This window comes from Corvus cornix, chromosome 27 (assembly GCF_000738735.6).
Source record: "Corvus cornix cornix isolate S_Up_H32 chromosome 27, ASM73873v5, whole genome shotgun sequence".
Lineage (NCBI taxonomy): Eukaryota > Metazoa > Chordata > Aves > Passeriformes > Corvidae > Corvus > Corvus cornix.
In genome coordinates, this window is record NC_046355.1 from 2852275 (window position 1) to 2875626 (window position 23352).

The window sequence follows — 23352 nt, forward strand, 5'->3', positions numbered from 1 at the left end:
CCAGAAATCACTTCACTTGTTGTTAAATAGACTTTAATTATTTTTGCGTGGGGAGGGGTTAAAGGAAAATAAAATTTCTCCCGAGGATGAGCAGCAGCAGGCAGGGAGGAGCGGCCCGGCTCTCCCTGGCTCTTCTCAGCGGCCACGGCGCTGGCTGGGCTCGGAGCGGGAGATGCTCGGGGCACCCACGGTCCCCCGGGGGCGCGCAGGTCCCTAAAGGCACAAGTGTCAATTTGTCCCCTCCCTGCGCGGCTCCATCACCAAGAGCAGCCCAGTTGTGCAAAACCCCCATGTAAAAAAATACCAGTTTTCAGTATCGCACATCCTAAAAATCTAGAGCTTTGATCAATGTCAGTTCTCCACACCCTTGATTGGAATTCTGGGATGACACCGTGGAGAGCCGCTGGGTTCCACTGGGAGGGGACATTGGCACCCGGAGGGTGACAGGGAACAGCACCCGGTTAGTGTGAAGGGGGATGGAGTTTTCCACCCCCCTTGTTCGGCCCTGGGTGGGCAGAGGGTCCCTCTGTGGGGCAGGTGCACCCACCCCACACTGTCCCTGTCCCCAGGGCAGGGCCAGGCACAGGACGGGCTCTCAGGCAGGGGGGCTCTGCTCTGTCCCTCCCGCCATCCCCATCCCGCGGGCAGTGTCGAGGGCAGTGCCAGGCTACAGGCTGGGCTCTGTGCTGGCCTCCAGCCGCCGCTGGTACCGCTGCCGCCGCTCGCAGCGCGGGCACGACGGGGCCCGGGCGTGGCAGTCCCGGTGGAAGACCGTTTTGCATTCGCTGCACCTGGGAAAAGAGGGAAAAAAACAAACCCACTGTGTTGGTAACGTCAGAGCAAAGACCAAACTTCCCCCACTGAACCAGGAGACACTTCCCTGTCCTGGTATGTTTTGAGCACTCGCTGAGCAGAGCCCCAGCCGCGGCTCCGGCTCAGGACGAGCCTCGAGCGTAGGAGCAGCAGCTGCTCGAGCGGAAGATCCACCCCAGCAGCTCCTCATCCCCCCCGGCAGCTCCGAGCGCAGCGGCTCGGCCGGAAGGAGCATGGTGGGCGCTGCCAATGTGTGAGAGAGAGACGAGAGTGAGGTTTCAGCTGAGGTTTGTGCCCTGCTCTCCCAGCGCCGAGCGCAGCTTCGAGGGCATGACAACAACCCCGGCAACAACGAACCCTGAGACACCAAACCCTGGACATCGACTCTTGTGACAGAGACCACTTGGCACCTGACGCTGATCCCTCAACACCGACCCCTGTGACAGCATCGCTGTTGGGGACCCTCTGCTGGCCATGGCTAGGGTGGGGGACCCCCACCCTGACAGCAGGACCCGCACGTGGCAGGGACACTGTGGGGACAGTGGAGCTGCAGGGAAGGGATGGACAGCCAGGAGGAAGCTGCCCTTGAGCAGGTCACTCTGCGGAGGTGCTGGAGCTCCCTGATCTGGCTCAGCAGCAGCAGGAATGTGACACCCTGTGGAGGACCCCAGCTCGAGCAGGGGTTTCACTGCTCAGTCACCAGCAGAAACGTCCCTGATATGAGGGCTGAGGTCAATTTTTGGGTTGTGATCCCCAGCTCCTCAGTGGCAGCAAAAGGTGGCTGAGCCACATGCCACTGGGGCAGCCAGATTTACCTTCCCTGTGCAAATACCTGTGCACAATCCATGTGTGAACAGCACTGAACACCTTAATTCCCCAAAGGATGCGTGGGAGAGGGGTGGAGAAACAGCCGGCAGTGCCAGGAAAGGGACCACGGCATCACAGCTGGGGCCAAATCCTGCTCCGGAGAGGAGCTTGCAAACCCTGAAGAACTCAGGAGAGGGAAAGGCTCGTGCATGGACAGGCGGGATTTGGGATGGAAAATAAGCATTTCCCCAGTGGAACACACTTCCACGTGGCCTCTCCAGATCTGTGGCTGCTCCCCAGGTGTGGGGAGATTTGGGAAGCCGGGTTTTACCCAGTGTGGTTCCGAGTGAGAAGTGGCATCTCCTGCCTCCACCTCCCCCCGAGCTGCCGGAGCAGGAGAGGGTCCTGCACTGGCGGGGTCATTGTTTGAGGCGCTGCAGACACATCCTGCAGCGAGTGCCGCTGTGACCCGGCGGCCCCGGGGCGGGCAGAGGGGCAGGAAGCCGCGTTTAGCTCCGCGAGGATGTCGGCTGAGCCGCTTTCCTGCTGCACAGCCTCCTCCATCAGTGTGAAAAAGAAAGACGTCAACAAACTTCAGAGCTCGGCTCCACGGGACACGAGACCCCCGGCTGGCTGCCAGCCAGCTCAGCCCTGCGTGCCAGCACTTTCCAGAGTCCGGCTGCTCTTTTTCCAGGGAAAATCGGTCCCCTGGGGATGTTGTTGTCCTCGATAATGAGCTCAGCGCTGTCCCCGTGGCAGGGAGGGGAGCGACCAGCGCTGCTCCTCCTCCACGGAAACACTCGCAGCTCTGTAACACATGGAGCACCCACGGATCCTCGATATTTTCTGCAGGTTCTGGGTGTTGCTGCTCACTTTTATGGATTGCCAGGCAAAGCGAGGCCATGCAGCTCATCAGCCTGTGAAATCTCTCTGCCAGGACTGTGCTCAATGCCAAATAGGATAAGACAGCACAAGAGGAAATAGCCTCAAGTTGCCCCAGGGGAGGTTTAGGTTGGGTATTATGGAAAATTTCTTCACTGAAAGAGTTGTCCAACTCTGGCACAGCTGCCAAGGGCAGTGATGGAGTCACCATCCCTGCAGAGATCTAAAAGCCATGTGGATGTGGCACTTGGGGACATGGGTCAGTGGCGGCCTTGGCAGTGCTGGGGGAACAGCTGGACTTGATGATCTGACAGGGCTTTTCCAGCCTGAATGATTCCATGATTCTATGACATAACCATGGAGATGTGGATCTCTCCACCTACAGGGGAGCAGGCTCCTGGGCTGGAAGGGTTTGATTTCTTCAGGAAACCCTGATGGTGGTGGGGATAAGAGCTCCCCTCTAGCACCATCCCCATCCTGATTGCAACTTCTGTCCAGCTGCTGCATCCTGACCCACAGCTGACCTCACTGCAGGACAGGTCCCTGCCTGTGAGGGATGGGAGCTCTGTGGGCAGGGGAAAACCTCAGTGAGAGCCAGCATCACCCTTCTCCTGCTGGGAACATCCTCAGCCTCTCCCAGCACATCCCACAGTGCTGCCCACCCTCCATCTCTGCTCCCAGAGCAGCTGTGGCTGCCCCAGCCCTGGAAGTGTCCAAGGCCAGGCTGGACAGGGTTTGGAGCAGCCTGGGACAGTGCAAGGTGTCCCTGCCATGGCAGGGGTGGCACTGGGTGGGCTTTAAGGTCCCTGCAACCCAAACCACTCTAGCATTCTATGAACTCTGTGTCCCTGTGTCCATCCTTCCCTCCATGGCTGCAGAGGGATGTAGGACAGTCCCACTGCTGCTTCCCCTTCCATCCTGCAGCCCCTGCAAGGGGTCACAACCGACCCTGAATGGGAGAGGCACTGGCCTGGTGAGCAAGACAGGGACACGCAGAACCTTTCTCCTCCTTCTCCTCTTCCTCCTCCTCCCTCCAGCCCCTTGGCTGCCCTGGCACCCAGCACCCAGCAAGGCTTTTGCAGGCTGACAGCAAGATGCTGGTGGCTCTGCATCTTCAGTCTGCAAAGCCACCTCTCTTGGTGCCATCTTGGCTCTGTGAGGACAGTCCTCTCCTGCCCCAAACAGCCTGGATTTGGTTTGGTGCATCCTGGGGCTGATGGGTCCCATGAGGATATGGGCATGAGGATGTGGGCACTGTGAGGATGAGTCTCACAAGGATGGGGGAACCATGAGGACATGGCTCCAACGAGGACATGGGCACCATGAGGATGCAGCTGCCACGAGGACATGGGCACCACAATATGGTTCCCATGGCTGAGGACACGGAAACCACAAGGTCATGGGCATCACGAGGATGCACAACCACCTCAGAGCCATTTTCAATCCCCCACATGCCTTGGAAATGCAGACCCCGAGCAGAACTCAGGGGTTGTTTGGTGCTCCTGGAGGAGCCAGGCTGTGCCCTTGGGTGTCCTGGCTGCGGTGGGACGGGCAGAGGTGGCTCTCTCACCTGGTGGTAGTGTCGAACTCGAAGGGGAAGATGATGCTGCTGCTGTTGCAGATCTGGCAGATGAAGCCGCGCTGGGTGCACAGGTCGCAGCTGTAGACGTGGTGGGATGCAAACTGCAGCAGCGACTGCAGGAAGGTCTCGAAGACGCCGTCAGCGATCTGGGGGACACAGGGGTCAGCGCTCCTGGAGCCCGGCCCCGCGGGGTTTGCTGGGTCACACCCATTCTTTGGGCTGCCACCTGAAGGCAAGGCTGCCCTCCAAAACAACCCCACCCCCACACGCCTGGCACGCAGTGGGACCCTGGGTGGCTGAGAGCAGCACCCACAACCTGCCAGGATGGGGCTCCCGGCTTGGGAATCACTGAAAAACCCAACTGCTGGGAACCTCTTGCTGAAGGAGCAGCACGTGGCACCCACACAGACATCGGGGTGTTTTCACCTGGAAAACCCCTACAGCTGGGCCAGGGGGCTTGGAGCAACCTGGTCTAGGGGGAGGTGGAACTGGGTGGCAGGGGTGGGACTGGGTGGTCTTTAAGGTCCCTTCCAACCCAAACCATTCTGGGATTCTGTGACCATGCACAGCTCTCACCTGCCTCAGATCAGCCACACTGTATTTGTGGAGACACTCCAGGAGGTAATGCCTGTGATCAAGCCTGCAAAGAAGCACAGAGAGGAACGGGGTAGATGGTTTCCACCACACCTCCAACAGCTTTGGAGCAAGGAGGAGCCTGGATGAAGCAGCCTCTTGAAGTGAATCACTGCAGAGCCCATTTTCACATCCCAAATCCTGCCACTGGAAATCATGTGAGAGCATTTCAAAGCGGGGGGGAAAAAGAAAATAAATATCTCATCTATTTTGCCAGGTGTTTCCTGCCCAGCCAGAAGCTCCTCAGCCAGGAAGGTGCTTCCTGAGTCACAGCTCATTGTGCTGACCCAGCCAACACACGGATAACTCCTTAGAGCAGATGACATGGAGGGAAAAGTCACCCTGAGCCTTGGCAGCACCACTCCCTGCTCCCATGGTGAGTAAGGAGGAGGACCAGGAGACCACCAGGGTGTCAAGAGAGGGGAATGTCACCCCAGGAGGGACCTCACCGCTTGCTGAGCTCCTTCAGGGCGCCGCTGCGGCACATGATGAGATAATCCCCCAGCAGCTTCAGCTGCTCCCGGCTGCGCAGGATCCGCCCCATCCTCTCCACGTGCTCGTAGAGGCTCTCGTTGACCAGCTTCAGGTCGATCAGCGGCTGGTTTCGGATCTGTGTGAGGAACTTCAGGGCCTGCTTGCACACCTGGGGCACAGACAGAGGGGACAGGTGGACACTGACCAAGGAGCAGCCCCAGAGCGAGCTCGGAGGGAGGTTTGGAGTGGGCACTTCCAGCCCAGGGAATGCCCAGAGGGACCTTCAGGAAGCAGATGCTGGAGCGTTTCCCTGCTCCCTGCAGGGACCCAGCCCAGGACTCACCCCTCGTTTGGTCAGATCCCAGTTGTGGATGAGGCGGGAGGGGATCACGGTCTCCTCGTCCCGGTGGCAGCTGTCGCAGTAGTAGAGCCCGGAGAAGGCGCAGAGCTTGGGCCTGGCGAAGGAGAAGCCGATCTGCCGGGAGCAGCCTGCGGGAGCAGGGAGTGAGAGGGGACCGTGCTGCCCACAGCCTCTGCCCACCTCTGCCGGGATGGGGAGAAACTTTTGGCAGCATGGAATTGGACAAGGAAGTTTTGGGAAGGGGTAGAGAGCACCTAAAGCACCTGTAGCACGTTCAGTGCGAGGCCTCCAGCCCCTTCCTCATGAATTTAGGACTGTGATGGTTCAACAGTTGCTGCTTCACTTTTTCTCCATAAAAAGGAGGCTGAACTATCCCTGAACCCACTCTTATCCATCAAGTGGTTCAATTGTTTGTGGTTTTTTTTTCAGGAAAAGTGAATTCTGGCAGCATCCCAGTGGTTTGGGGAAGAGCCTCAATCCCACCTGCTGCCCCATCACCTGCACCAGTAGCTTTGCACTATTCTGCCTTCACTCAGCCCTTTTCTTTTCTGCTGCTGTCACAGGGTACCAAACCCTCATCTGCAAGGATGGATTAACCCAAAACCCCCTTTATTATAGCAGTGGGGAACCCATCTCGGCTTTATTACCCCATGCACTGCACTCTGGAGTAGCTGGAGCTCACTCCCCCAAAATATTCATGGAGATCATGTGTTGCTTTCTGAATTAATAATAAAACCCAGCCTTTATTGCTCATTACCCTGAGATGGAAGGGAACACATCAGGTGTCAGGCTGGGGAGCGGGGTGAAAGCAGGGCAGGCAGATCCCTGAATAAAACCTACACAGAAAAACTGGGAATTTGTCTTTTTGCCTTGTTGCTTCCAGCTGTGGGGAGGTGGAAGATGCAGGACAGAGCCTGGAAGGAAGGCAGAGACCAAACAGACCAGAAAAAATATTATATAAAAAAAGGAGAGAGATTAAAAGAAAAAACCCAATCTGCTGGAGGGTACAAGAAATATAATTGAAGCAGGAGAGAAATCTGAAATTTAATTAACTTAGTGAGGTAAAGAGCAAATTACAGCTCCTGTGGAGGTCAGTGAAGGTGCCACCAGAACCTCCCCGCGTGCTGAGAGGCGTCAGGGGAAGGGTAAATTATTGTTTTGCAAAATCAGCCCGTCACACCCATGGCAATCCCTGCTTTCGTGCTGCCTTACTGGAAAAACTGCTCCAGATTGCACTTTCCCCACAGGCTGGGGCCTCAAAATGCCCAGGAAGAGAGTCCTGAGCTTCCTGATCCACCTAAGGTTGGTTGCTTCAACCCCAGTTCCCCACTGTCTGTACTGAAAGCATCTTAAATGGGAGCCCAGTAACATCCCAGTTGGACTGGGCTGGGGAGGGATGGGGGCTCGGCGTGGGGGACTCACCCTGTGCCCACAGGACACCAAAGGTGCCCCTGACTGGGGACATGAAGCCCCACCAAGGGCATCTTGTGCTGCTGGGATTCCTGGGAAACCAGAGAAGCTGTGGCTGCCCCATCCCATCCAATTGGGTCCAATACCCAACTGGACCACTGGGTGTCCAATACCAGCTTGGACAGAGCTTGGAGCACCCTGGGACAGTGGGAGGTGTCCCTGTCCATGGCAGGGGTGGGACTGAATGGGCTTTAAGGCCCCTTCCAACCCAAACCATTCCATGGTTCTGTACCTGCGCAGATGAAGCTCTGCGAGTCCAGGCCCTTCTCCATGGGGATGGCCACCAAGTACTGCAACAAGAAGCCGTTTTCCTTCACGATGTTCTTCAGGACGACCTGGGAGTGCCCATCCAAGCTGCCCCCCAGGGTCAGCGCCTCCTCGGCGCTCTCCAGGTAGGACATGAGCACCTCTCGGACCAGCTCCCTCCACGAGGCCGCCTCCTCTGCATTCTCAGCCTGCAGCTTCAGCACGGCCTTGGAGGTGATCACCTTGAAGAAGGAGGGTCCCCCCAGGCTCGTGTCTGGAAGGATGTCCTGGATGGTCTCTATACCGTAACTGTTGCTTAAAACTTTTTCATTGTTCCTGATTTTAAAGCACTTCAGAGTTTCTAGAGACAGGGAAAAAATAAATGGGACCCAGGTTTTGTCCACATCCATGTACAGAACAGCCTCTTTGATCGCATCCAGCTCTGGTTCTGGAGCTGCAGTCCAGTCCAAGCTGTTCCCAGGCACGTCACTGTACTGGAGAGCACTGGAATCGCCCTGGACGGGCTGGGCTTCGCCTCCATCCTCGGTATTCTCCAGAGTCTCCCAGTCCTCCTCCTCCTCCAGCTGCGGCCGGCACTTGCGCAGCGCCTCGCGGATCCTGTCCAGCCAGTCCTCAGCCTCATCCTGGGAAGGGGCTCGGAGGAAGAGCTTTTTCCCCAGGAAAACCAGCTCAAAGCGGCCGTCGGAGTGGGTCAGCGCCAGGGACTCGCAGCGCAGCAGGGAGTAGCTCTCCACGCAGATGCGGTCCTCGTGGTCCAGGAAGAGCCGCAGCTCCAGCGGGGACAGCTCGCAGGAAAACTCCTTCCATATCCCCATGGCTCCTCGCCGCTCCAGGCTGCCCAGCTTCAGCAGCCCCCGGAAAGGGTTGGAAAGACCTGGGGCAAAAGATGGCTCAGTTTAAGTGAGAGTGGGGAAGCCAGTGAGGAGAGAAAAGCCAAGAGGGGCTCAAACCAAGCACCCAGAGGCATGGCAGGGGTGAGAGCCAGTGCTGGTACGTGGTGGGCTGGGGTAGGAGCTGACAGGACCTTGGTCTCCATCATTGTCCACCTGCATTTGGGTTTTGAGGCTGGGAACAAGTGGGATTTAAAGGAAAGGTGTCATGCAGGGTGGACAGACCCTCTCCCACTAAACTGCTTCCCACCAGAGCCTCCCTGGGCTCAGCAATGCCTTGGGAAGCTGCTCCACTGCCCTCTGTAGCTCCCAGTGCTGCCATCAGCTCACACCAGCCAGCAGCTCTCCCCAGACAGCCCAGCCCCACCTGGAACAGCCCCCGAGCACGAGGGCAGCAGGAGGTGGCACGTACCCATCTGCCTGCGGTGCACCACGCTGAAGCCCTTCTGCTCCCGTTCTGGGGACATTTTGGGCTTCCCAGTGTCTGAGGATGGCACTGAGAGCCTCTCCAAGTCCAGAGCACTGATGAGCCCCAGGGCTGGCTCCTCACTGTCCCCCTCTGGCCCGAAGCCGTTGGTGTTGGCTGTGCTCCCACTGCCCTCTCCTGGGGAAGGTCTGTAGAAATCATCTTCTGAGATCCAGCTCGTCTATTAAAAAAAGAAATATTATGAATTATTAAGCTCATCAAATACCCAGTGCCACTCAAACACACACATCCACAGCAACCCCTCCTCGGGGGCTGCTCCTGCGCAGCCCAAATCCTAGGCGCTGATGTGTGGGATTTAATACAAGGTGTCCCTGCTCACGGCAGGAGGTTGGGAATTAGATGAGTTTTAAGGTCCCTTCTTCCCCAAACCATTCCATGACTGATTTTCTGCTGGCCATTCGCAGGTGATGGCTCCCCTGCTCCCTCCAATCAGAGAAGGATCTGTGGAACTGTGTCCACAGCTGGAAAACACTGGGATCATATTCTGGTGGGATAATAAAGCCCCAAATCAATCTATTCTCTCCCCCTAAAGTCATTGTGGAAGGAGAGCACATTCCCTGCACCGACCACAGGGCCACAGAGTTTTACTGACGGGGGTGAAATTCCAGCCCTGCCATGGAGGGGCACGAGCTGGAGCAGCAGCACCAGGAAGAACAGAGATGGGAAGAGGCACAGAGGTGTCCAGGGTGAAACAGAGACCCATGGCTCACAAGAGGATACTACAGGGGCCTGGGCTGTGCAGGGGAAAATAAGGCAGGGAAGGCAGAAGAAGTCTCTCTCTGCATCCCAGGAGGGGATGAGATCCATGAGCTGAAGAAAATGTGGCTGTAGCTTCTCCAGGAGCTTTTCTGGCTACAAGAATCCCAGAATCATTAAGGGAGAAAAGCCCTTTGAGTCCATCCTGTGCCCAATCCCCACCTTGGCAGCCAGGCCAAGGCACTGAGTGCCATGTCCAGCTGTTCCTTGGACACCTCCAGGGATGGAGACTCCACCAGCTCCCTGGGCAGCCCCTTCCAAGGCCTGACCACCCTTTCAGTGAAGAAATTCCTCCTGAAAGGAGCAAGGTTCTGGGACAAGGTCCCTGAGCAAACACCAGGAGGGAAAAACAATCCAGCTCAGTGCCCTGGCAAAAGGGAGCAGCATTCCTAGATCCTTCCTGGGCTGCATCCCAATGGGAATGTCCTCTCAACTCCCCTTCCCGGCCTTCCAAAATCCTTTTATTTTGAAAAACAACCGAAGTTGTTATTGGTGACAGCACAAGAGCTGTCACCACCCTGCAGGGAGGATCACGGGGTGGCGGCTCCTGGATTACTCCTGGGGCAGGAATGCAGGTCGCTCCATGAGTCATGGAGAGCAGGGGGAATTTCCTGTTGACACAGTATGTTATACATAGATTAGGTCAAACTGGCTCCAGGCCACGAGGAAGCAGCGGAAACGGGATAAGCGGGAGGGAATTAAGAGGAGCAGAGAGCAAAAGGAGGAATGGTCTGGGGGGTGTGAGGTATATCCTACCCTCACCAGCATGGAAAGGATGGGAACCAGCATGGAAACAATGGGAACCAGGATGGAACAGTCAGTAACAAATTACACAGAGGACAGGGCTGTTCAAAGAGTTTCCTAAAAAGAGAAGCTCATGGATGTGGATCAGCTCCTGCTGGCAGCAGGGGAAATCCGCTGCTGCTCAGGCTCAACACCCGGGAATGCCATCCTGCTCTGGGAACAGATGTGCTGCAGGGGGATTTTCCCACTGGGAAACGACTTTGTTTCCTGTCCAGTCAACCCTTTTCCCTCCTCTTACGTGGACCATAAATGAAGAAAAGTCCCCCTGAGAACCTCGACTCCGGGGCTGTTTTATCGCTTGCACACAGTCCATGGCCAGATTTGTGTGAGAGCTCACCCCTCTCCAGATATCCCTAAGAAACCCCAAACTTCCTGCTACAGCTGCTCCTGGAGAGGGGTGACTGACAGGCCAGGCAGGGCTTCAAAAGCTTTGGTGCCTCTTTCATCAGGGAATAGAGACTTTGATCCAGTTTCTCCTGAAGCAGCTGCACAACCACGGCTCCATGGGGTTGGAACCATCACTGATAGCCAAGTGGGAGCAGCACAGATGATGGGAGTTTGGAGAAATCTGTGCCTGGAAGTGTCCAAGGCCAAGTGGACAGGGCTTGGAGCACCCTGGTCTAGTGGAAGGTGTCCCTGCCCATGGCAGGAGTATGGCACTGGATGGGCTTTAACGTCCCTTCCAACCCAAACCATTCTGGGATTCCCTGATTCTAGAACAGCAGTGCCTATCAGAGCTGTCCCCAGTTTTATTTCCCTTGAGCATGGGAAGGGAAGGGAAGGGAAGGGAAGGGAAGGGAAGGGAAGGGAAGGGAAGGGAAGGGAAGGGAAGGGAAGGGAAGGGGCTGTGGCACCTACCGGACAGCCCAGCAGGGGTGAGAGCAGGTACTGGGCCGTGGGGCTGCGGGCTGCCTGGCTGCCCTCGCTGCCGATGCTCTCTGCTCTGCCCAGACCATTCTGAGGGGCCGGAATTCTGGACGTGCCGCTGGCATCTCCATTCCCCTGCCTGGGGGGCGCGGGGTCTCCTGTCCGAGCAGAGCTGGCACTGCTGGGGGGAGGCTCCTGGTGTGTTCCATGGGTCGGTGCCGGGCGGGCAGGCGATACCGGGGGCCCGGGGGAGGCCGGGGGGAGCAGCCCAGCACGCTGGGGAGCAGCCGTCCCTCTGGGGCCTCTGGGCTTGGCCTGGCCTTGCTGAACTCGGACAACACCCTTGCAATGGAAAAGTGATGGGTTTGAAGGCAGCTCAATAACCAAAACCTATAAAACCCCCCTGTTATTGCACACTGTAACCATGTAAAAAGAGTTCAGCACCACCGCTGGCCTCTGTGGGCTGGCAGCACGGTATCATCCCAGTGATGCCAACAGAAAAATGTGGGATTTGTGCCCCACAGAGCAGCGTCAGCCCCACAGCATGGAGCAGGACGCTGCCTGCGAAGGGAGCATTTCCCAATTACACCCATTAACGGGTTTTAATTTGGTGGATGGAGGGACAGCACTGGGTGCTCCCCACAGCCCCAGCCCCATGTACAGCTCCTGGACATGAATCCAGCCTTGGACCATGTGCCAAATTCCAATTGTTTCCATTAATGAGCAATTAACAGTGGAGCCTGGCCAGAGAATTGGCTGTTCCCGTGGTCGCAGACTGCTGCCAGCCCCAGAATTAAACCAGCCCAAGATTAAAACTCAAAGGAGCATCTCCATCATGAGTTTAATCCAGTCAAGGCAGGTTCTTCCAGGATTATTGGAAGATGCAAAATCCTGGAAGAAGGGAATGATGCTGTTATAGATGGGGAAGCACAGCCTGCAGCTCCAACTCTTCCTGAAGACTGGGAAAAGGCATCACCCCGAGGCTCGGCTCCCTCAGAGTCACACTCTAAAGGTGGCAGGCAAAATATTTACAGATTACTCAGAGCTTACATAACTCTGGAAATCTTTGTGCTGGATGCTTGGCAGGAATAAATCACAAGGATGACAAACCAACAACCTCTCTCTCTGAATGATCTGCCAAAGCTGCAAATTACAACCCTTCTCTGTGACCAAACTCATTTCTTTCCCCCTGTGGAAAGCCCTGGAGCATCCCCCAGTGTACACCAGGAAGATGTGACATTCCTGAAACCAGGGAGCAGCATTTTTCTGATGTTTCTGCCCTGGTAAAGAGGACACACACACTTCAGTGGCTGTGAGCTCATTTGCAGTGGCAGCAGGGTCTCAGCAAGCCATGCTGAGCGGTTCACGAAAAGAACAAAAGCTCCTTCCAGGAGGGAAAAAGAGCTTGTTAAAGGCAAGCAGGGAGAAAGCCTTCCTGCCTACAGAGAGAAAACAACCAGAGCCCAGAGAGGATCAAAAATCCCTTCAGAGAGGAGATGTGGGGAGACTCACTCCTGCAGGGACCTGTCCAGGTCCTCGGCGGTGGCGGTGCCCAGGTCGGAGTCGCAGGACAGCGGCTCCTCGCCGCGCTCGGGGCTGCGGGTGCAGGGTGCCGGGGGGAGGCTGTCGGAGCCCAGGCTGGACGAGAGCTGGGACGAGCTCGTGGTGTTCAGGCTCAGCGAGGACGATGTGAGCTTGATCTTGCTGCTGGCTTTGCTGATGGGCAGGACAGGGGCTTGGATCTCAATCTCATCCGACCCCGAGGACTGGGAGATGGAGCCCAGCGATGCTTTCCTGCGGGGTTCGGAGGCTGAGGACGTGAGGGGATCCAGCAGCTCAGACACGGGACACAGACCCGACAGGGACAGCGGGGTTACGGTCCACTCATTCAGAACTGCTGACTTGTAGGAGAGCTCAAAGGTCAAGGACGATAAACCCTGCAAGTAGCAGAGGAGAAACTCGCACTCCTCGGCGTCCAGGAGCAGAGCTGGTGCTTGGTAGTACTCATGCAGCCGGGCCCGGTCCCGCAGCAGCAGCTTCAGGTAACACTCCATGAGGCCGTCGTTCAACGCCAGCCGCAGCCAGGCGCGGCAGCGCCCCACGTCCGTGTTGATAAACAACAGTTGTTCCAGCTCTGAGACAATATTCCTGGGCAAGGAAGAAAAAGAACAGAACAGGAGTGAGCAGCTCTGTTTTGGTCCATCGTGGGGTTCAGGAGGGCCTGAGCCTCCATCAGACACTGCCCAACCTGCTCTGCTACAGGGAGTTCAGGAGCTGGGATAAAACCGGCTGTGGAAAATCTCCCTCCTTCATGGAAAGTGTGGTTTTCCATGGAGGGAAATGGCTCCTGAATGCCCCAAACTAAACATGTTGGTAAGTACCCCAGGCAGCTCTGCGGTGCCTCTGGCTGCTCCTCCTCTCTTTGACCAGAGGCATCTCCCACCCATTGCTTGCACCGGGCAAGGATGCAGAGGGAGAATTCCTGCTGTCCCTGTGAATTTGTGGGGTTTGTGCTGGCTGGATCCTCCTTGGTGACAATCATGTGTCTAAATCCTCACTTCAAATTTAAAAGCAGCCAAAACACAGTGAAAACTGTTGTGGCAGCCCCCAAGAAACAATGTGGCTGAGGTTGAGCTCAAGCAATCCCAAACTCCTGAATTCAGCTGTTCTTCCCTAAAATCTAACAGCGACACCACGCTCCCTGATCTTCCTTACTCCCAGCTCACTGCACACACCTCAAAAACCAGAGCAAAGGTTTTGTAAGATTTCTTTTTTAATCTGTCTCTCAAGACAGAAGAGAAAAGCCTTCAAAGGGCACAAAAATATCCCCCACAGCATGTGAAAGAGCTATTTTCATCTGCTCTTTCATAATTCAGGAGTCGGTGATGGAGCTGGATGAGGCTTTCAGAACACTTTGTGTGTGGGCTGTTATTTACTGTGGGTGAACTTGACTCAGGGAGTGGCTCAGAAAACCCCAGTAAACAGTGATGACTCAGGAGAGACCTCCTCAAAGGCTGGTTGGGGCAGGGGGAAATGGGGCCAACCAGTCCTGGCTGATCCAGGTTAGGAGAGAGCCCAGATCCCTGTGTTGTGCATCCCATAAGCAGCTGCTGCCGGACACCAGTGTGGTCACTGGGGTTCCACAGGGCCCAGACATCCAGCCTCGCACACAGAAATAAATAAGAAAGGGGTGTGCCTTCAGTTTCAATCCTTGACTTTCTGGGGACATCAGCTCACCCCTGGCACATGCTAAGAGGGGATGTGGGGGCTCAGCCCCTCTTGGCACCGCAGGGGCTTCACTCTACTCCCTCCATCTCCCAGGGTCCTGAGCAGCCCCCCCAAAGCCCTGTGAGAGCATCGGTCCCTGCAGCTGAAGGGACTGAGCACACAGATGGGGTAGAGACACATCTGTCCATCGAACCATCCTCCTCATTCCCCGAATCTGACGGCACCAAAAGAAGGGATAAACCTGAGCATGCGAATCCCTGTCAGCAGCAAGACCCACTCACCGGTGCGTGATGCTCTTCAGCAGGCCCCAAAAAACTGGCTGGGGGAGGGGGCCCCGACCCCCGGATTTCTTCCCTTTCCCCCCACTCTCTGCTTTGATGTGCTTTGCCTTCAGCCCGTGCACAAACACAGCTTCCAGGGCGCTGCAGAGCGTGTTGGCGTTGCTGTCATCGCTGGTGACCACGGCGTCTGAGCTCACGTACTGCTTCTGCAGAGCCTTGATGGCATTCACCAGTTGCTTCTTGATCAGCTGCAAGACAGGAGGTGCAGGTTTGGATTATAAAAGTGAAAGTATTAAGAAGGATTAAATGTAAAAGAGCTCAAAAAACAGTCAGGCTTATCCACAGTGAAGCATCACGCCACTCCTCCCTCATCCTCAACCTTTGCAGCGGCTGAACCGGTCAAGCTGGGAACTCACACTCCTGGAATCTGGCTTATTTTGTTATAAAAATAATAACTTAGGCAATTTTAGCTGGTGTTCCAGAACTGGGGTTGCCTTTAGAGCAACAGACAGCAAATGGCTTAACAGCATGGGAAAAAAGGAATTGGTTCTTTCCAGGCACTCCTTTGGGGGAAACATGAGGATTAAGTGTGGGTGAGGAAGGAGAAACTCAAGAGGAGGGAACACATCCCCTGAGCTCGTGCAGGTCAGCCCAAGCAGCATGTGACATGTGACATGGGGCCAGCAGCAGAAATCAAAGTCATCGACCTCAGCGGCTGTGCTGGGTAAACCCTCCAGGGACGGGCCCCCAAAACAGCGGGGTTTGGAAGGACACTGGGGTTTAACTGCTGCCCTCGGAGAGACTCAATGGGTTCTGAAGCTGGGATGTCGGAATTTTGCCTTCCAGCAGCTTTACTTCCTCTTCCACCAGTTGAAAGCAGCAAGTTTGGTGAATTTAACAATTTCACACCGGTGGAGAGGATTTTTCCTAAAGCAGCTGAGCCTGGGTGTCTCAACCAACCTTATTTTAAATCACAGTTGTGTTTCCCAGCAGGCGCTTGGAAAACACCACAAATTCCTCGTCAGATTCCAGCCAAACCATCCATGTTTCACCTCCCAGCAAATGCTGAATGTTCCCTCAGCAGGGCTGTGCAGATTTTGACTCGAGCCTGGGTTGGCTGTACAAACCCATATTAAATTTCCAGCCTGGGATATTTTTTTCAGCATCTAAATAAGATTCCCAGCAGCTGTAGCTCAAGGGCAACAGCCAGGGGAGTGTGTCCCTTATTTGGGGTGCTGTTTTCCAGCTTTTCCAGCTGCCCCCCAGGTCTGCTGCCCCAAGGAAGGAGCACTGAGGGCTGAGAAGGTTAAAGAGTGCGGATGATTTTATCAGTCACGCACAGATTCATCCATGGGATGAATTAAACACTTGGGTTTAACTGTTGCTGTTGAACTTTGCTTGTTGAACGGGTTTAGATTCCCAAGGTTGGGTGAAGAGACCCCAAACTGGGGGGGACAACACTCCTTCATCCAGGTATCAGAGTGAGCACCTTCCCTGCCCCACGTGGAGTCTTGCAAAGGCCAAGGTGTGATTTAACCCACACACCCCTTATTTCCTTTAATCCCCCAACCCAGACAAACCATCAAGGACCCCTTCCCAATCCCAATATAAACCATCCCAGTCCCAGCTGGCGGCACTCACAAGTCCTACCTGACCCCAGCAGTGCCTGGAGTTGCCCTGGGAGCTGTCTGGGGAGCACTGGGGGGGGTCTGGCTCACCTGGATGGCTTCCTTGGGGTCCTCGGGGTGGCTGGAATGCATCTCCGCTGCTGCCGCTCCCCGCGCTGCCTTCACATGTCACCTGTGGGACAAGGAGGGCATGGCTGAGCACCCAGGGGTCTCACGCCACTCACCTGCCAGGGAAAGGGCTCCTGGTGGCACCCAAAAGGGATGGATCCTGCCCTGAGGCGTTCTGCAGGTGCCCACGGCCAGGGCACAGTGGGATCTGAGCTGGGAGTGACTGACCTGGAAAGGTACCGTGGTTCCCAGGGACAATTCCCAGGGACCAGGAGTGTTTCAGGCAAAAAAGAGCAGGGCCAAGAGACCAGGAGAGAGTAATGAACCCCTGGGAGGGGCCCTCAGGCAGCCCCCAGGCTGGGGCAGCTGCCAGGCACGTCTGGCCAGCAGTGCCACAGGCATGGCCAGGGACTGCTGCCCTTGTCCCTGTGCCACCTGGAATGTCTGAGCCTGAAAAAGGCACCCAAAAACCATGGGAGTGGCATTAGGTGGCCTGGACAAGGGGTGTGACCCCCTAGCAGAGCCTGGGGAGAGGTGACAGCAGTTCAGCTCTCTGTCACATGCCAGAGGAGTGATGCTGCTCCAAACCCTGCTGGGACAGACCCTATCAGCACAGAACTGGCTGGGGAGATGGGAAAGAATCATGGAATCCCAGGATGGTCTGGGTTGGAGAGGACCTTAAAGCCCACCCAGTGCCACCCCTGCCATGGGCAGGGACACCTTCCACTGTCCCAGGCTGCTCCCAGCCCCAATGTCCAACCTGGCTTTGGACATTGCCAGGGATCCAGGGGCAGCCACGGCTTCTCTGGGCACTCTGTGCCAGGGCCTGCCCACCCTCACAGGAGGAATTCCCATCTGAATCTCCACTTTCAGTTTAAACCCATTCTCCCTTGTCCTGTCACTGTCTGCCCACGTAAAGCCCTCTCCACATTTTTTAAAAGCCCCTCTAAGTACTGGAAGGCTTCTGGTTCTCCATGAACCCCATGAATCCCAGGACCTCCCCATGCTGGGGGGTGCCAGGGCTGCTCTGCTGCTTTGGTGGGAGACAGAGGAAAATCAGTGCCCTCCTGCTACAGCAAACCCTGGAAAAACCTGATCTGAGCAGTCTGGGCAGCCTGGTCGGGTCACCTGCCACTGCAGGGCTGCAGACAACAAGGGACCTTTGACTTCTGACTCTTGGCTTCCTGCCCTGCTCCTCCCTTGGAGCCGTCTGCGAAACCCAGCTGTGCCTGGAGCCTCTGAGCAGAGCGTGTGGTGCCAGCAGGACACTCATGGCACGGCTGGATCCCTCACCAACCACATCTGGATCTCTCACCCATGGCTGGATCCCTCACCCCACGACTGGATCCCTCACCAAACACAGCAGGGCCTGGCATGGAATGGGGTCTGAGAGCTGCTCCAGCATCTGCTACTGCTCACAGCTTCCTAAGAATATGAGAGGCTAGAGAAGGAATTTATTTATAGAATTCCAGCATGGTTTGGGCTGGAAGGGACCTTAAGGACAACCCAGTGCCACACCCTGCCATGGGCAGGGACATCTTCCACTGTCCCAGGGTGCTCCAAGCCCTGTCCAGTCTGGCCTTGGACACTTCCAGGGATCCAGAGGCAGCCACAGCTGGCACCCTGTGCCAGGGCCTCCCCACCCTCCCAGGGAAGAATTTCTTCCTAATATCCCATCTAATCCTCTCCTCTGTCAGTGTGAAACCATTCCACCTTGTCCTATTGAGCTATTCCCTGAAGTTGGAATCACTCGCCATCCAAATGGAGGAGGAGAGCCCAGCTGTTCGCCGCAGGGTTGGATCTGCCAAAAGGCTTGGAATGGCATTGATGTCTCAGGTTTTATTTGCAAGCCAACACAAAATCCCCAGAGCTTTCCCTGAGAAGAGCTGACAGTATCAACCTGCCCCTCTCCTGCCAAGCCTGGGCAGAACCATGGTTTGCTGAGCAGCTCCTGCATGGCCACAGCCAGTCCTGAAGGCAGCAGTGTCCAAATCAGGAGCAGTTTAAACCCAGAGTGGCCCAATTCTGGAGTGGCCCAAACCCAGAGCAGCCCAAGTTTGGAGCAGCCCAGATCTGGAACAGTTTAAACCCTGAGTAGCCCAAGTCTGGAGCAGCCCAAATCCAGAGTATCCCAGACCTGGAACATCCCAGACTCAGAGCATCCTGTGCAGGTACCACCCCAGCTGGCCCTGCTGAGAGCAGTAGGACAAGAGCTCCTTGGGGCCAAATTCAGCACGGACCCTCAGTGTTTCCAGGGTTCACAGATGATTTCAGAGAAAACGAAACTGTTTTTGCTGTGACTTGTCATAAGATTTCCTCTCCTTGTGTTGCAACACAGAAATGGGGGGAGCACAGGGACTACAGGACAGTTAACCTCTGGCTCAGGGGCTGCTGGGGGGTTGGGGGAACGAGGGGCCCCTGAAGTGGCAGCAGTGGTTGACAAGGACCACAGGGAGCCACTCCCATCTCTGCCCTCCACCCAGGAGGTTCCTCAGGGCTGGGCAGCCTCTGCCCCTTTCCCCACCACCTCCCTGAGGACAAGAGACACATCATCCCCGAGACACTGCAGGTGGGAGACCCACGGATGGGAGAGTCAAGGGTGGGAAATCCAAGGGCAGGAGATCCAGGAGTGAGAGGAGACCCAGGTGTGGGAGAAGACTCAAGGGTGAGAGACCTGAGGGTGGGAGATCTGAGGGGGGAGACCCAAGGGTGGGAGACCCAACGGGGGGCACAGGGTGGCATTTCTCATGCCCAACAAGGCAGCACAGGTGTTCCAGCTCCAGGACCACCCTGGAGTCCCGAGCTGGTTGCAGGGAAAGGGCTGACAGCAGAGGTTTTGCAAAGACTTCACCTGAGTTTTACAAAGACCTGGTCTAAGTTTTACAAAGTTACTCCCCCCCAAACACTCTCCTTTGCCAGCATGACCTCTCCCAGTGCCTGCAGGAGGCGAGAGCTGAGGAGGACAACCCACCACCTTCACCATGGGACTCTCCACTCCCACCACGACCAGTCCAACCAGTTTGTTCCAGCGCCATGAATCCACATGGCACCACTTCTGTCGGCACAGCATTTTCCTGAATAACAAGTGCAAGGAAGCACCTCTGAGGCGGATTTCATCTAACAAATCTTGGTGAAACACAGGGAAATCGGAACAGCAGCCCTGGTGCTGGGTCTAGAAAGAACCAGAGGGCTCTGGAGCACTTTCCAGGCAAATCCTGGAAAGCCACGGCTGATCCTTGTGATCTTAGAAGATAAGAGATGGGACAGATGTGCAAACACAGAGACAAGCACAGCTACAGCAGAGAAAATGCACTGGATTTCCCAGCAGTCACCACCCCAGCAGCTCCCAGGGTGAAACAACACAAAGCAAACAAGTGAGGAACAACTCCAGGCAGGGAGTCCGACCTACCCACGAGGAGAGTCACGGTGCGAGGGCAGAGCTGCCGATTTCCCAAACTGCTGCAAACCAGCCAGATTCCTTGGGAACAGCTGGAATCAAGGCTCCTGTCAGCAGAACAGAGCCCCTGTCCCAGAGCTCGGCTCCTCGGTCTCCCAAGAAGCGACGCTCTGGGAGTTATAAATAAACAGCAGGTCACTGCCCGTGCTCTGGGATGGAAAACAACAGCCCACGATGGCAGCGTGAGCGGTGACTCAAGGCCTGAACGTGGAGCCAGTCATTTTCCAAACACAAGTGCTGTGCCAGTCACCCTCCGACCTGGGGACGTGGGGGCTCTGGTGGCACAGTGGGTCCAAGGACCGCTGTGGGGACAGCGCTTTCCTCCCACATAGCTCCTGCTTTCCACACAGAGCTGAGTGCAAGCTGGGCCCAGAGGCAGCCCAGGAGCAGGAAAGCCAGTGTCATGGCATGGGGATTGGCTGCTATGAGGATAAAACCCCTGGGAACAGCTCGGCGAGGGTTAGGACAGGACAGAGCCCCAGCAGGACCCTCATGGTCCCACTTTGGCTCCTTCCCTGTGCCCAGCCTGAAGCAGCAGCGCTGTGATTCCCAGGGCAGGAACACAAGCATGGAGTGAGGATGGGACCATCACACCACCCTCGTCCCTATTTGTCACAGCTGGCAAACCTGGTGGTGGCCAGAGAAGCATCACCAACGATGAACCCGTCCAGCTTCTGCCCCGTGGGGGCCCAGGAGCAGCCGGGGGAGGAAGAGCAGCCACTGGGCTCCCAGCCTGGATGTGAGACTGTGCCTTCCAAACACTCCAAACTGGGGATTTCCTTCAGCCTGTTACCTATTCCTGCACCAGGCTACAATTTGCCGGAGCCACAGGGAGAGCTGGGGTTGATTTTCCGTGGTGCTGCAGCTGCTGGAGCCGCCATGCATGGGCCAAGCAGGTTGTGAAAGCCCCAGCGTGTTGAGGCAAGATGTTCCCAGGTTTATACTCCCACTTTTTGTGTTGCTTTGGATTCCCAGCACTGGAGTTTCCCCGTGGATGTTCGTGGTGCCATCCGGCTGGGCGGGTGGCTCGCATCCCTTGGCAGGGGGACGGTAGTCGCTGTGAGGAAGGCAATGAGGAATAGGCTTTTTAATCTCTACGTTTTACACAAGAGTTACCCAGAGCTTGTTTGCAACTGCTCATTTTACGTGATTTACCGAGAATGTAACACATGATAAGTCAGGGAAAGCTGTAAGGATCCCACAGGTGCTGGGATCTCTGGCTGGTGGGAGGAACAGGCCGAGAGTCTTGGGGTGTCAGCGCTGGAGAGAGTGAATTGAGGACCAGACACCAACCCCCAGCGGGGCCCCATGGAAAGGCACATCTGACCTGCTGTCCCCCCCACGGGGGACACGGAGAGGAGGAATGAGGGGCCAAGGCTGCTGGCTGGGCAGCGCAGCCCAGCCCAGGCGTGTGGGGCCTGGCACGGGCAGGCCGGGGGCTGCCGGGGGTGGCTGTGGGGGCATCCGGGTGGCTGGGGAGGGATCAGGGCCTGCCCGGCTCTGGGGAGAGGTGAGCGGCCGTGGGGAGCTGGGGGAGCAGCGCTCGCTTGCACCGCCCTGCACCCCCTGCCAGACCCCATCCCCCGCACCCCTGGCTGACCCTCAGCACCCCGCACCCCATGGGCGCCCTGCACCCCTTGCTAGACCCCCGTCACTCTGCACCCCCATCACCGCGCACCCCTTGTCAGACCCGCACCCTCCGCACCCCACGGGCCCCCCTCACCCCGCACCTCCCGTCAGGCCCCACCGCCCCCGGTTGCCCCCCGGTGCCCCCCCCCCGCTCACCGGCTCCGCGTCTCCGGCCGGGGAACCCGGAAGCGCCGGGGAGCGCGCACGCCCCGCCCCGCATGACGTCATCACGCAGCGAGGCGGATCGGTAACTCCGGGCCGCGCCCCGCGAGCACCGCGCGGAGGCGCGCGCGGGAACTCGGACACTGCCGGACACTGCCGGACACTGCCGGACACACACATGGACGCAGCTGGACACACCTGGACACACGCGGACAGACACCGGGACACACATGTTCACGCATGGACACACACCCGGACACACACAGGGACACACATGGACACGCACCTGGACATGTACATGGACACACATGGGCACACCTGGACACACACCTGGACGCACACATGAACACACATGGACAGACACTTGGACACATATGGACCCTGTCACACGCGCAGCTTTCCTGAACGTCACTGCCCTGGGAAGGCTGCGGCTCTCGGAGGCTGGGCTGCGGTAACTGCTTTGATCCCTCCCGTTCCCAGTTGTCAGGGAGGAGCTTTGGGGTGTACTAAGCACGGCACCCACCAGCAGCATCCTCCTCTGCGGAGAGGGGTCATGGAGTCAGTGGTGCAGATCTTGGGGTGCATCTTGTCTCTGGGTAACAGCTTTTCCTCAGGCTACTTCCATCCAGAATAACTGCAGGGAAACAACATCTGAGGAAATAAAGGCAAGGAAATAACAGTGAAGGAAATTCAAGGAAATAGTCAAGGAAACAGTAGTAAGGAAATAGCCAAGAATATAGCCTCCAAGGAAGTAGGATCCAAAGAAATAAGAGCAAGTAAGTGACAAGGAAACAACAGCTGAAGAACTGGGATCCAAAGAAATAGCCTGGAAATAGCCACCAAAGTAACAGCATCCAAGGAAAGCCTCAGCAGTTCCTACATCAGAACAAGAGCTGAAGAAAAAGAGCAGGCATTGCATGTACAAAAGTATCTGCCAGGAAAATGAATCCCTGGCTCAGCTGTGCAATGCAGAGTACTGGGATTGGAGGAAGAGATTTTCCTACACCCTTCAACTTGCTGGGAAGACACTAGGGTTGAGTTAAATGGTTGGAAACGGGCAGGCCCTGGAAACAACAGTGGAAGGGAAGGATTGGGAGAGGTGAGAAAGAGCGGGGCACACATGGTACCTGACTTCACCTGCTCTACATCTTCATATTTCTTCATCACTCTCTGTCACAGATTTTCAGAGAATCCCCGAACACTTTGCTTGTGTCTCAGGGGTTCCCAGAGCCACCAAGAGTTCCCTCTCTGCCACCACTCAGTTCAGCTCCCAAGGGTGCATGAGGGCATCAGGAATGAAAACAGTGCAACCATCAGCCTGGGAGCCGGGCAGGTGTGAGGGAGGGCAAAGGGAAGGAGGAGGAAAGCTCAGGGGTGTAGAGGGGACAATGCTGGCTTGTGCAGCTCCAGGCCCAGCACCACGGGGACACCAGTGCCTGGCCTCTGCAGGAGGACACCGGCCATTCCCCTTCCCACCCACCACCCGGAGCTCTTGTGCTCGAAGGAGACATTTTGTAACACAAAAGTGTTGATCCTGGGAAAGCTGCAGGGGCCTGGGGATGTGTTTAGAAGCGCTACTGCAAAGCCTCTTATTTTGATATCCAAAGAGATATCCAGGAAGGCCTCTTTGGCATGGGAAAACACTACAGGGAGTGCTGGAGCGGGGTACTGGCACTGGGCTGGCAGAAATAACACCAGTATGAGGTATGGCCAGCTGGATGCTCTTCTTAGCCCAGTGGCAGAGCTGAAGGGGGAAGTGGAAAGTT

At 56.5% G+C, this 23352-nt stretch overlaps 1 protein-coding gene across 1 annotated transcript; it reads right to left on the reverse strand.

Moving 5' to 3' along the window:
* Window positions 1-11: 11 nt before the first annotated feature.
* On the reverse strand, window positions 12-21668 carry PLEKHM1 (pleckstrin homology and RUN domain containing M1). Its single transcript, XM_039565790.1, is given in 15 exon segments — window positions 12-791; window positions 4073-4230; window positions 4661-4724; window positions 5167-5360; window positions 5535-5680; window positions 7255-8163; window positions 8592-8826; window positions 11085-11338; window positions 11341-11435; window positions 12606-13241; window positions 14603-14850; window positions 16321-16402; window positions 19748-19905; window positions 20423-20852; window positions 21581-21668. Coding segments are annotated over 12 exon segments (3105 nt in total). The 5' UTR covers window positions 16363-16402; window positions 19748-19905; window positions 20423-20852; window positions 21581-21668; the 3' UTR covers window positions 12-667.
* Window positions 21669-23352: the final 1684 nt, after the last annotated feature.